The sequence below is a fragment of the Cyanistes caeruleus genome, chromosome 22 (genome assembly GCF_971803275.1).
Source record: "Cyanistes caeruleus chromosome 22, bCyaCae1.hap1.1, whole genome shotgun sequence".
NCBI lineage: Eukaryota > Metazoa > Chordata > Aves > Passeriformes > Paridae > Cyanistes > Cyanistes caeruleus.
Window position 1 is genome coordinate 4,829,496 of NC_141722.1, and position 13,090 is coordinate 4,842,585.

Genomic DNA, 13,090 nt, shown 5'->3' on the forward strand with positions numbered 1-13,090 from the left:
TCTAAGAAGATAACTGCCAGAGTGGTGGATTTTTTATTCCTTTCATGGACGATGATTGAAACTACTCAGGGACATTTATGACTTACAGGCATGAAACTTCAGAGGAGACCATGAGAGGGAAAGGGTGAAGATAAAGCATTTGTTCCTGCAGCACTGGACTTACATCACTCAAAGAAAATTTCTTAGGTACTACAATGTGTTTCAAAAACTCTCCTATACATTAATCATCCTCTCAACTGCTCTTTGAAAGATAATTTTCCAGTTTACACACTAAAATAGTGTGACAAGGTAATTCAGAGTTTCATCATGGGCTGTGTACTAGGTCACAAGCAGAGCCAAGAACACCAGCTTTGCTCCGCGGTTCTGAATTCTGGGAACAGACAGATGCTGATGGGATTGTTCAAGGGAAGCACATGAAAAAATAAAGCAATTCTAGAGATTATATTTTGAGGCACACTGAAATAGCTTACAGGAAAAAAAAAAAAAGGTACTGGGAGCAAGAAGATTCAAGAAATAGTCCTGCCAGCCTACAGATAAAAACAAAGAGACATCTGTCTTTCACACACACTGCACCGAAGTCCCCACCCCTTTTAAAAGAGAATTCATTCCCAATGGCAAGCAGGAAGGCACACAGCTGGAATTCTGCACCTGGCTTGGGCTTACCTTCTGTTCAGTCTCCAAGAAGCGTTTCAGATCATCTGTGTCCAGGTAGTCTTTGTGGTTGCTGTAGGTAAGCATCAGCAGGTACAGATCACGCCGCGTCGACATCATCTTGTAGAAGGCAGAGAACTCCTCAAAGTCCAGTGTGCCCTGGTTGTCATCTGTGTCAGCCTCCTGCAGCACACAGCAATGAGACAGTCAGGAACCCAACTGCCTGCACCAATTTTAAATAAACAAACCCCTGCATGAGAACGAAGCACTCAAATTAAATGCAGGTTGAAGCTGCCTGATGTGGCTGCTAGAACCAATTGATCTATCAGCCTTGTCACAGGAATCCTCTGCACAGCTTTGAGTCTCTCCCATATCCATGCACATCAGTGCAGGAGCCAAAAAACAAATTTGAAGGTTTTAATTTCTTTATAGGGAACCCTGCAGAAGGATTTCTTCTGTCAATGGCAATCAAGACAAGGTACCCTCCAACAACGTGTGTGTGTCTGGCAGAATTACCCACTCACATCTTCAGAAAATCACTGGAGCCCAAGTCATCTTGAAATTAATTTTATATCCAGGATTTGAGAGGATATATATTAAATCCATGGCAATAAACTAATAAGATCTGGAAGAATACTAATTTTGCAAGTAAAGAAAAATCATCAGGGATTTCACAAAAAGGCTTTTGATAACAAAAACTACACATCTCCATTGTTGCTCACTAAATTGGGCCAAGGTCAGTAGAATGCAATGTCAAACAAACAGTTCTTAGCAGTGCAAAAATCTGATGGATACAGAAGTTTGCAGGCTGGATATTTTATTACTACCAGCTATCATAGGATATTGGATACTTTATTAGATAATATTTATTAGAGAGAACGTAACTGGAGGAGGAAATATGACTGAGTTTCTGATCAAAAAGGTATAGCAAAAGAGTAATCTTGGTACTGTGTGTTTTCATGTTATGTAACACCAGAAGGTACCTGGTGTGTTTACTTTTTCTGTGCATAACAATTTATCTGTGACGTGTTTCTGGAGCTCTTTCCAGTTTACCAAATGGACTGTGTAGTATCTCTCAGTAGAGTGGAAACAAACCAGCTGCTGAAGTATTTGCAATCTCTCCTACTCAGTTTTGTGTTCAATCCTTGCTTTTTCAGGAAAAAAAAATATTTTTTTCTTACCTTAAACATTTGCTTGACTTTCTGTCGGGGTAGGTTCACATTCAGTTTGTGCATGAGCTGGAGCACTTCACTAATACTCAGGCTGCCATCCCCATTTTTATCTGCCTCATCAAATGTCTGCTTCAACCACATTGAACAGGAGTTAAGGAACAGCAGGGAGTATTGAAGGCTATTACTGAACATCATGGATATATGATTTTTTTCACATTAGGAAATGCTGCAAATGAGACTGAAAATGAAAGGTCAAGCTAATATCTAACTCTACTCATGTTAGCTCAGTAACAGCTTCTAGACTTACTGTGTTCAACGTGCCACATGTACTCTGTGCCTATTTGACAATACAGAAGAAAAACTTCTGAGTGAATGTCAATGTTACATCACCAAATTAAAGGGATGGATGGTTTTACACTGGGACTGAGACTAAGAATATACCTGTGTGATTTTCAGTCCACTGCAGTCACTCATCTCCAAATATTGCCCAGAACAATCCTCTTCAGGAACTCTGTCTCTGGAAACAGGGAATACAATGGGAACTGTTTTGAAGCTCTAAGCTTAGTGTTTACTTGTAGCAAAGCAAATACTGTAAGGAATCCTGAGTTTATCCATAGCTCTCTGCTCCTGGGAAAGCTCCCTGGCACCACAGGAAGGATATTGGTCTCTGGTCCTTTGGCGTTTGGAGAGGCTGTCCTCATCACTGATCCCTGCCATCAGGTACTTCAGCCCTGTGATCCAGGTCCGTGCTTCCTCAGCACTGGAGGACACCAAATCCAGGGATTCCATGTGGTCCCCATAGTAGATGCTGAAGCAGCAATTGGGATCAAAGCTGCCATCAGCATAGCGCTGGAAGATCTCCGACTGCTTCCCCTCACACACCTCCTGGATGGAGTCAATGGAAACTGCAGTGACAGAAGTACAGCTCATTAATGGCTGTGAGCATGCCCTGGGCTGGGCAGATGCATTCATCTCACAGAAAAATCCCAGGAAAGCAGAGCCCAAAGCTCACACTGCAGGGACCAGTTCACACAGGGGTTGCCTCCAACTCATTTACAATGCACTACACCCCTGCAACCTACACAGCCAACCACAGCAACTGCATAAATTACCCATCATAAAATCATTTACTGCCCTTTAAAGTCAAGTACAACACCTCTCATTGAGCCAGACCCTTCATTCTCATTTGTTTACAAGAGGGCAAGGCCTCAGGAAGGGTCGGAGGGGATGTTCTGTGGCTGACACTCACTTTTGGCTTTCTCATTCTTCCGAGAGGGTCTCCAGCGAATGCATGACCTATGGTCATCCAAGTAGTAGAAGCGGACCAGCCCCTTGGAGCCACCACGGAGTTTGATCATCTGGGTGCCTGCTTGCATGGAGCTCATACATCTTTCCACTGAGGAGAGGAATGAAGAGAGAACAGTGAATCAGACCTTGCTCCCTTTGGAATCACCTTTACAGGAAGAAAACATACCAAGCAGCTGCCAAATGAACAGTTCAAGTCAAAGGACAAGCTTTCCTGTAGTGTCTGATATAAGAGGTCACGTATTAAGATCAAAAAGTCAGAAAGATTCTTGGTGACTGTGGACTTACCTGTAAATGTGAAAATTTCTATTCCCATATTAATTTATATGGAATGTTCATATGTTGGAACCAGCACAAGGTACCTTTCTCGAAACCATCTCAAATCTGAGCTCCTACAACATGTAAACCTTGTGCTGGACACAGGATGAAATTTCAGCTGGAAACTGGAATCCTTGGCCCATAAGGTCCCACTGCTTCTATGAATTAAGTCACTGATCCTATAGATTTGCTTAGCAAGAACCTCACAGATTTTTCATCTTTCAAAACCCTCAACCCCATATTTTCCTAGCAGGAGACCCCTCACCTGTGTTGTACTTTGCCTCTGGGCCTCAGGACCTGTTCCTTTCCTGTGGGCTTGGCAACATCCCAGGCAGTGCAGGCTGTGGCCTTAAAAGCCACGAGTGTTGGGAAAGGCTTTCTCCAAGGGTCTGCTCTGCCTCTGCAGTGATCCTGCCCTTCCCTGGAGAGCTGCTGCCAAACCAGGGTTCTGGCACTGAAAGCCCCTGGGAGTCAGGTTGGGACCTTGTTCTGAAATCCAGCTGCTGCAAGGACTAAGCTCAACAACTTCAATCCAACTGTCAGCGGCTGGCTCTGTCCCAGGAATAAATGCAGACTCACATTTTCTGCCAAGTCTCCCATTTATTTCCCCTGAAATGACAGAGCAGAGCCAGTGACCTGATTTTCCTCTGACTTTCTGCCTGAGCTGTTTAAGTAAAATGAAAACTATTACCATGTTCAGCATTTTTTTTCCAGACCTAGGGATGAGAAGGGAAAATTACTATTGAGATTCTGGATTGAAGAATGAAAATTAATAAATGCAACACACATTCTAGTTCATAAATAAATGCAAGGAGATTCTGAGGTCAGGTGCCTTTTATCAATCTTTTGCCATCAAGATTAAAGATGACAAAGTGTCCAAATGAAAACACTGATTCCATGTATTCCAAAATTCATCAATACCAACAAAATTTTTTGGGGTGATTCAAGTCCACCTTTCAGGCAAAAGCAAAAGCAAGGCAAGTAAAAAGAAATGGGGAAAAGCTTTGATGTCCCTATGCTTTAGAGCTCATGTTCAAAAAAGTAAATTAATTCACTCTGGAAAAGGTTCAGCAAAATAGATTAATTTGAAAGCAGACCACTATAGTACAAGAAAATTTTAATTTAAAGGCACAGTTCTCATTGTCCATGTTAATAAAATATTCATGGAGAGGTATGGAATTGAGAGCTAGATAATCCCTCGTGTAACATTTTACTTCTTAAAGCTGGACCCTTGGCTTCAGTCACAGATACCTTTAGAGAAAATCAATATTCAGCAGGTATCAGCCATAAAGGCAAGTGCTGTGCCAGAAACAGCACTGGAATCCACTGCAACATCGGATCCAAACTCAGCCCAGCCCTCTCCCATACACTAAATCTTTTCAATATCTCCTTTCATTCCAATTCAGAAGAAGATAAATATTTCTCAGATTTACTAAGATAAGAATTATGAGAAGCTTGAACTTATTTTAATTTCACAAGGTTTATAGGATTTTCTAAAAAAAAAAAAAAATTCAGTCAAAACAGCTATAAAAGAGTTTCTCTGAACACTAATCACACACACTTTAAATCACATTAAATTTCCAACTTCCTTCTTGGGAGTTATACAGTAAATAATCTTACTGGGAAGAGATGAGAAGAGTAGAAATGGAAGAGTATCAAAGATCATGCCTGTTACAAAGCAGAACATAATGAAGAAGCATCAAAATAAAATTACACTTTCTGCAATACACATTTACTTTGCTTTTGCATGAAGTAGGAATATGTTCACTGCTGTTAAAATTTTAATGAGCATCCTCGGATTGCTTTTTCAGTGCTGCTGTTTATTTTGTTGCGGGATTTCTCACCCAAAGCCACCCTCTGCACCTCACATCTGCCTGCTGCAGCTCCAGTTTATCTGCACTGAGCTCTGGTGATGCGTGACCAGCCCCAGGATTACAGTGTTTCCATCTTTCTGGGGCTAGTGACACAGGGAAAGGAGGGCGCAAGAAATCTCTTCCTTCATGTGTCAGAGCAGCAGTTTCTCTGGATCCGGACAATGCAGTGGAAAGGAAAATTCCAAGGGAATGCAGAGGTGTTTGATGGGGGCACCAGGCAAGGGGCAGGAGATGGAGCAGGAACACCTCCACATCTGTCCCTGTGTGTGGCACTCACACACACCCCCCTCTGTGGGACTGAAAGTTTAGAGCACTACAGAGCTTGGAAGGAAAAAAAAAAAAAACCAACAAAAACTAAATTCTAGTGGTACTTATCTCAAACAGAAAATGAAATGTTTTTTCTCTGAAGTCTTTCACAGCATGTGAACAGGGCACACTGCTGAGAAGTAGAACTGCTTCTCTTGCCACTGTTCACATTCCTTCTTTAAGGATTCATTTTTATACTTCAAATAAAAATCCCCCAGTCTTGCAATGAATCGGGTTTTTGAAGAAATGGCTCTTAACTATCTTCAATTAAGTCTGAATTACAGCTTTTCTGTTTTGTACTTCATTAGTTCCTTTTTTTTTTTTTTTTCAGAAATCAGCTTATGTTCAGCTCTCTTCTAATCTAATGAGATGCCTCAATTTGCATCTGAACAAAAAAATCATGGAGAGAAGATGGATCTCTGTACTGCAGCACAGAGCACTGTCAGAGTAGAGCAGAGCAGGGAATAGGAACATGGAACATCCAGTTCCACACTGGACTGATGCAGCAAAAAGACTCATGCTAATTTTTCATGCTTCTTAATAACATTTATATTTACTATACAAAGTGTTAAAGTAACAATAAATAGCAAAACTACACAAACCATAAACCCTACAATTTGTCCTGAAACAAGGGGGAAAAAAGGAGACCAATTTCATGCCTATTGTTAGAAAGATGTTCTAGTGTCTGCAAATTAATTATTTATGGTTCAGTAGCATTATTATCTTTTAGAAGTCTCTGATTTTGATATAAATGTGTGAAGGAGTGGGAGTATTTTAGCATGTGGGGATGAAAAGAAGTCAGGAGATTGAGTCATTGAGTATTTTTGTACATGGATCAGCTTTATCAAAAGATTCCCATCCCTGGGTTCAAGGCAGCCCCAGGTTGTGTCACACACCTTTGTCCCAGCCAGGCTTAGGGACAGTGAGCAGGGAGCATCAAAGCCCTTTGCTGAGTTCTGCCCCATGAACAGATCCTGGAGGGATGAATCCTAATTGTGTGCCACAACAACCACTCTCCTAAACAACATCAGGACAAGAAAACAGATTTCAGCAGCTCATTTCTCTCCAGAGCATCCAGAAGATGTTTGTGAGCCCAGAGAAACCACCCAGTACATGTGCAGCAGAAGGGCAAGCTGTTTCCTTAAAATATCACCAAACCAAAACAGCTTTCCCACACATAGAGGACTCCTACACTTGTCACACATTCAGCACGGCCAACCCATTGAAGACATAATGACTGCCCCATTTTTTTAAAGTCTCACTGGAAATGGTTTCGCAGCTATAAGTGGCTCATCAATACATAAACCAAAGAGTTGACTGGCTCCAACTATTCCTGCCAGGAATATCACTTTCTTTCTAGACAGGAGGCATAAAATATTTTTAAAAATAAATATATTAATATAATGATATAAAATATGTAATATATCCAAATACATAATATATCCAGCAGAGTGTGTTGGGAGTTCTGTCCAGCTGAACAGTCCAGAAGATGTTTTGCCAGTCCTGCCTATGAACTGTCTGTGGTTCCTGGCCAAGGCTCACTTGCATCACTACACTGGATCCAGTTAAAAAAACAGATCACATCTAAACTCATTAATCTTAATTTGTTTCATTCTGCATCCCTCCAGCCTAATGAACAGGTCCCTCTCACCTTTTAAACCAGCCATCTTATTCCTAGCACAGCTTTCTCTCCCTTGTTGGCTCTCAATAGCTCAAGCTTCACTGAAGTCCAGGACTATCTACTGTTCTGCTCATTGGCCAAAAGAATCTGGAAGTGTCTTTGAAAAAGAACATTTCTCTATAATTCTGCCAGCAATGGCTGAGACAGTGTTTACTGTCTACAAGAGATGATGGAAGACTGAACCCATCCTTAAAGCACATAATCCCTAATAAATTAGGTGTTAATGAGAGAAGAGATGCTCTTAACCCTGTGGAAATTAGGGGCTTGACTCAAGGTCATTTTGTCAGCTCTCCATCCTTCCACCAGCCACCTGCACCCAGGGAAATGAAGAAGCAGAGTTGGATAGTGTTTCTCAACCTCTGCAAAAATTCCCAGTATTTTCTAAGCTATCTGTGTGTCCAACTTTCTTGCTAAAAAAAGTCTTTGATCAATGAAGCTGACAGACAAATAGGACAAAAAAGTGCTCCAAGGGAATGGGTGGTTCTGGTCAAAGCTGCAGATGTCCTCACTGGACATATAGAAGTGGCTCAAGAAGATTGTTACTAAAGTGCTTTTACTAGAACATCTGTTTTTTCTGGCCATCTCTAATTAGGTTTTCTGTGTCTATTAGCTATTTAAACAAAAGGTTGCTATGAGCACCCAAAGGGGATCCTTCTCACAGAGCCAGTGAAGCTTGAGAGTTTTGTGTATCAGTATTCAGAAAACAACCTCTAAAAAGTCCAGTGGCCTGGTGTGGGTGAAGACAGTAGAGATACTTCCAAATGCTCATTTTTAAAACTCTAAACTACAAATAAAATTAAACAGTTAGGAGGTCTACAATACTGGCAGATAGCAAACCTGTCTTGCTGTGGGTAAGGAGGAGACAGTCTATGCAACAGAATATTTAAAAAGGTCAGCACATGTCAAAATGTACAACTTTGCTCTACCTTGTCCTGAAGAACATAAATCAATCATGAAATTTTAAGTGGGGGCTTGCTGAAGACAAAAGGAACTGCACTACCAACCAAGCAACATCACATCTGACCAGGGCTGCCTCAAGTCCTTCCTTCTTTTCTGCTCCCAACACTGCTGCTAAACAAAGGTGCCACTAACTAAGATATCAACATAAAAAATTTAAAGATGTCACCATTTCATTCAATGCAAGGATTCAGCATCTTACCAAAGTGGCCAGTTTTCCATTTTGGAGAAGCAACGATGCTACCACCAACCCAGAAGAAGTCTTCAGCCAGACGGGCCACTGAGAACTTATTTTGAAGCAAGGGAGATTTTGAGATATCCATATCGGAGCTGGACTGAAAACAAGCACTGATGGCCTTAGGAGGTATCAAGATTCTGTAGTACACATTTTCCATGTAATAGAATATTTTCAGAAAAATAGAAAATAGCTGTTGATTTCCAAAATCCAGTGGTATTTTTCAGATGGTTTCAGAACAGTTTCTCAGCAAATTTAGGCTTCTTTCACAGTCCAGATTTAGAACATTAAAATCCCAATCAAATCCTTTTTATTATGATGTACCTGGGACTACTTTGGAGAATTGGGTGGGCTTCAGTTCAAGATTTTAAAGAAGACACATGATGGCAATTTGGCATGTAGATGAAACCATTTCTGGACAGCAAGACTGCCTGATGATATTCCTTTCCTCGTGCTGTTTTTCTTTTTCCTTTGGTTCTTTACCAACTGCTCAGCATCATCAAGACATTACAGCAGTTTATAGTTGTTGGCTCCTCCACTGCTTCCTCCTCCTGACAGCAATTCCCACAAAGAGAAAACCCTTTCCTTTCTTTGGTTACAAACAGATTTGTAGGTCCCACACTTTCTGGGGCTCTACCTGCTCTTCAAAAACAACTAACAACATCCCCTGCAGTAAATAATGCACAGTTAATAGCACAATCCGTTTCCCTCTCTGCCCTCCTGCGCCACTCTTGCCTTTCACTGTGAATCTGCCCAGGTGCATAAGCTCTTCAGTCTCCAGGGCTGGAAAAAAAAGGATAATCACATTTTCTTCTCATACAGCTTTTCAAAATATCATTGTGCCAATCTTCTTTTCTTCTCCGAAGGTTCTCCTCACTATTTTAATGGACATTTCTGATAAAAGAAAGAACATTTCTCTCTAGGCAGAAAAAAATAGATACAAGGAAAACACAGCAACACATGTTTGCTTCAAATCCTAAATCGCTCTAATCCTAAAGCCATGCTCCTGCCCTATCCGGTCAAGGGATTTAGGTGACACATTACAGCTGAAAAAAAAAAAAAGGTTTCAAAAAACTGCAGTCTTCTTCTCCTCCTTCTTCTGCTTCTCTTCTTCATCTTCATCTCCTTTTCTTCCTCCTCTTCCTTCTTCTCTTTCTTTCCCAGTATCTTTCCATCTCACAGTCTATTTATGGATGTCTTCGCAAGCTGACGCAGCCATAGCAGATCTTGCTTAGGGCACAACCAGGAAGCTCCTGTGCCCAGAACTGCTATAACAGAACAAGGAGCACTGAAAGAGCTCCAAGACTGACAGATAAAACCAGGTGAGGATTAATTTTTAAAAAGCACTAAGTCACTACCTCATCCCATTTGAAATGCACCCATTGAACTCCAAATACAGTCACTTAGGTTATCACAACCACTTAAGCTACATTAAGTTTTAAGTACAATAGACAATCTCTCTTGCCATCTGTGATCTGTACAAGAAGCCTCATATGCTTCTACCCTGATGAGCTAAACACAAATTGCTCGTTTAAAAACACATTCATTAAGTGCTCCCTACTCTTCCTTTCACAGTTTGAAAAAAGATTTGCAGTGGTTAATTCTGGAGATGATTCACTCTCAATTACAAGTTGTTTATTTCATCACCTATGCCCAGAGTTCTTATACTGGGCTTGACTCAGAGTTTAACCACAGATTAATTCCAAACTAGAACCAAACTGGGTCTGCACCATGGGAGGCAGTGGTGCTATGTATGCTCTTGCCACTATTTATTCAAACACTTCAGCCACAGCCTTCCACCCTCCTAAGACATCTTTCAAGAGCAATTTAGTGAGATAACTGCAAACTGTCATCAGAGAAAGAGCAACTCATGTAAAATGCTCAGAAGGATATATGCATCCCACATAAAACTCTGCCCTGAAGGGAAGAACAAAGGAAACTTTGTTCAAAAGATCCTAATCCTTTCTTCACGTGAAGTGTGGGCCAGTATGAGAGCTGGGACCTATGAGTTTTGTTGCCTTCTCTAGCACCTGATTCTCTGAATTACTTAAATAAACCCATAAACATCTTTATGTAATGTCCATGCTTAAGAAATAACACCTTAAATGGCAAGAATGTCACTGCTGTACCTCACAGGGAAGGAGAGAGAACTTTGAGGCTGTCAATTACAAGGAGACAAGTTAAGGCAAACTTTTGCATAAACCAAAAGTATTGCAGCTGTTTAGCTCCTTTTTTTTCCCTCTTACAGTACTCATCAGGTTTTCTTGCAGTTTTCCAGGCTGTATATGCAACAAAATCAGTGGCTGGCACAGAATGCTAAAGGTATTCCCTTCAAAATTCAGATACCAATTCTGCCAGGACATCCTAGAGTCTGCATTCACCATTTATGTGTTATCAACCTGGAGATAAAGGCAAAGGAGGAAAAGAGTGAAATATAACTCCCATTGCAGCATTGCTCAAGATATTGGTTTAATGGTTCAGAATTAGAATTCTGCACAAGCAGGGCTTCAAATGTAGATTTGGTTTTATTTGAGTAGAGAGAAATGCCAATGATTTATAGCACTGGAAAATAACTATTACAATATTCAAGTTCAAGTTAGATTTTTAATCCTAACAGCACACAGAGAAGGTTAATTTAAATAATTTCAGTTGACACTGTCTATACACCCCTTCAGGCCTCCTAAGAAAGTCATCATGGAAACAGAAAAATTAAATCTTTCAGAAGGCTCCTCCATTTATTATGCTGGGTACTGGATAACAGCATGGAAAAACAACAGGGAATAATGAAGGGTTAAACTGGACACAATCCCTCTCCCAACCCTTAAGCACACTGAGCTGAGGACTTAGGATCTAAGCCTACTGAAACAGGTTTCTATTCTTGCCTCACTTGACATCCTTAGAGAAATCTTGCTCACCTGACACAACAGGGAGATTAAAGACTTCTTTCCACAGCACTTCAGGAACTTACTATTATCTGAGTGTAACAAAGCTTTTTCATGCCACGAAACAGATTTTAAAACCAGCAATATCTGAGTCTCCAGGCTGGCCTGTGGCTTAGCTAAAAATGGAACTTGGAACACTTGAACAATGCTGGAATGTCAAAGTCTTGAAGAGGAAGAAATTCACTTTGAGAGTGGCAGAGGAGCCAGACTCCATCCCACAGAAAAAACATCTGAGGAAGACTCAGGAGCACAACACACATATGAGTTGGAAGATGGAGAAAAGGGAATGGGATGAAGATCCTCCTGAGACAAATGGATTTATCATTAATGTAATTCTTCAGGATGGAAGGATTCATTTGCTAAGGGATAGGAAAAGTGTGAACAGTTATGTAATACATAGGGAAACAGTTGTAGCCCTCAAAGTAGAAAAATGACAACTAGAAATTTCAATATCCTGACTGCCAAAGACATTAAATGTTACAGGGCTGGCAGTGTATTTGACCTGCAAATCCACCAGGATTAGTGACTTCCCAGCCATGCACTCTGTTTACCTTTGCATGGACACTCTACAGACCCAGTTTACCAGATTAACAAATTGACCTCATCACAAGAGGCTGATTCTAAAAGAGTGAGCCACTCATGGGCAGCTATTAGTGATACACAGAAGAACTTTGATACAGGTATTCCCATTTCCCACTTCCCACCCAGGGAAATCTTGCTCCTCATGGGTGTAGAATCAAAAGAAAATGATTGCCAACCAACAACACAGTCATAAAACACAAGAAGGAAACAGAAGATATCAGTACCTTCTGACACACCTCTCTCTCATTTACTTTTACCCTTCCCATTGCACTTTCAGCTCTAAGCCCCAGACAAAACACCCTGTAAAAATTGCAAAAATCCTATTTACAGCTACATCTTAGCTATCCCAGCCCAAGACCTTCCTCGGAGTTAGTCAGACTGTTAGTGGCTTCTGAAGCACTAAATACAAAGATGTTTCTGAAATACCAAATCAAATATGTCTCATTAAAGTGCATATCATGAAATACAAGTCAGGAACACTCTCAGTTACGGTAAAGGTTCAAAACCCCACATACATGGGCAAAAACACAAGCAGCAGGAGATGACTTGATGAACCAAAGGTGAATGATGCTCATTCACTACTACTAAACATGTGATTTATATTTCTTCCCTTTTCCCCAGAAATGCTGCTTCCAAGAGGTCTAAAGCAGCATGAACTAGGCAGCCAGACCAGCCAGCTCAGCTGTAGTTTCTCTTCTCTCTGCTGGAGTAATTTGCCTTTGTGTTTCCAATGTACCATCTGCTTTTTCACAGCTGTGTCTGTATACAACAGCTGCCCACATTTTTAGTGTGGGCTCTTCCCAAGAAAAGGGATTTGGGGAGCAGATACTGATGAAGAAAAGACATTCACTGTTACATTTACTGGTTTTGTCTTTCAACTAAAAAATTCTGTGTTAGTTCTATTAAGAATTGACTAGATCAATCACGTTCAGATGGTTTTGGCTCAGAAAGGCCAAAGCACCTGCTGGACCACAACTTTATCCCAACTGTGCATAAGCTGTCTTTTCCCTAATTCTAACCCAGCTCCACTCTGCCGACCTCTGCCATGGGCACAGGCAGAGCCTGCC

General features: G+C 41.0%; 1 protein-coding gene across 1 annotated transcript in view; it reads right to left on the reverse strand.

The window, feature by feature from the left end:
- PLCH2 (phospholipase C eta 2) overlaps window positions 1-13,090 on the reverse strand; it is a 79,801-nt gene that overhangs the window by 27,510 nt on the left and 39,201 nt on the right. Inside the window, exons 6-9 of the mRNA XM_086860535.1 lie at window positions 3,073-3,219; window positions 2,485-2,728; window positions 1,833-1,962; window positions 664-834 (exon numbers count right to left, since the gene is read on the reverse strand). Coding sequence (XP_086716661.1) covers window positions 664-834; window positions 1,833-1,962; window positions 2,485-2,728; window positions 3,073-3,219 — 692 coding nt within the window. The remainder of the gene's footprint in view (window positions 1-663; window positions 835-1,832; window positions 1,963-2,484; window positions 2,729-3,072; window positions 3,220-13,090) is intronic.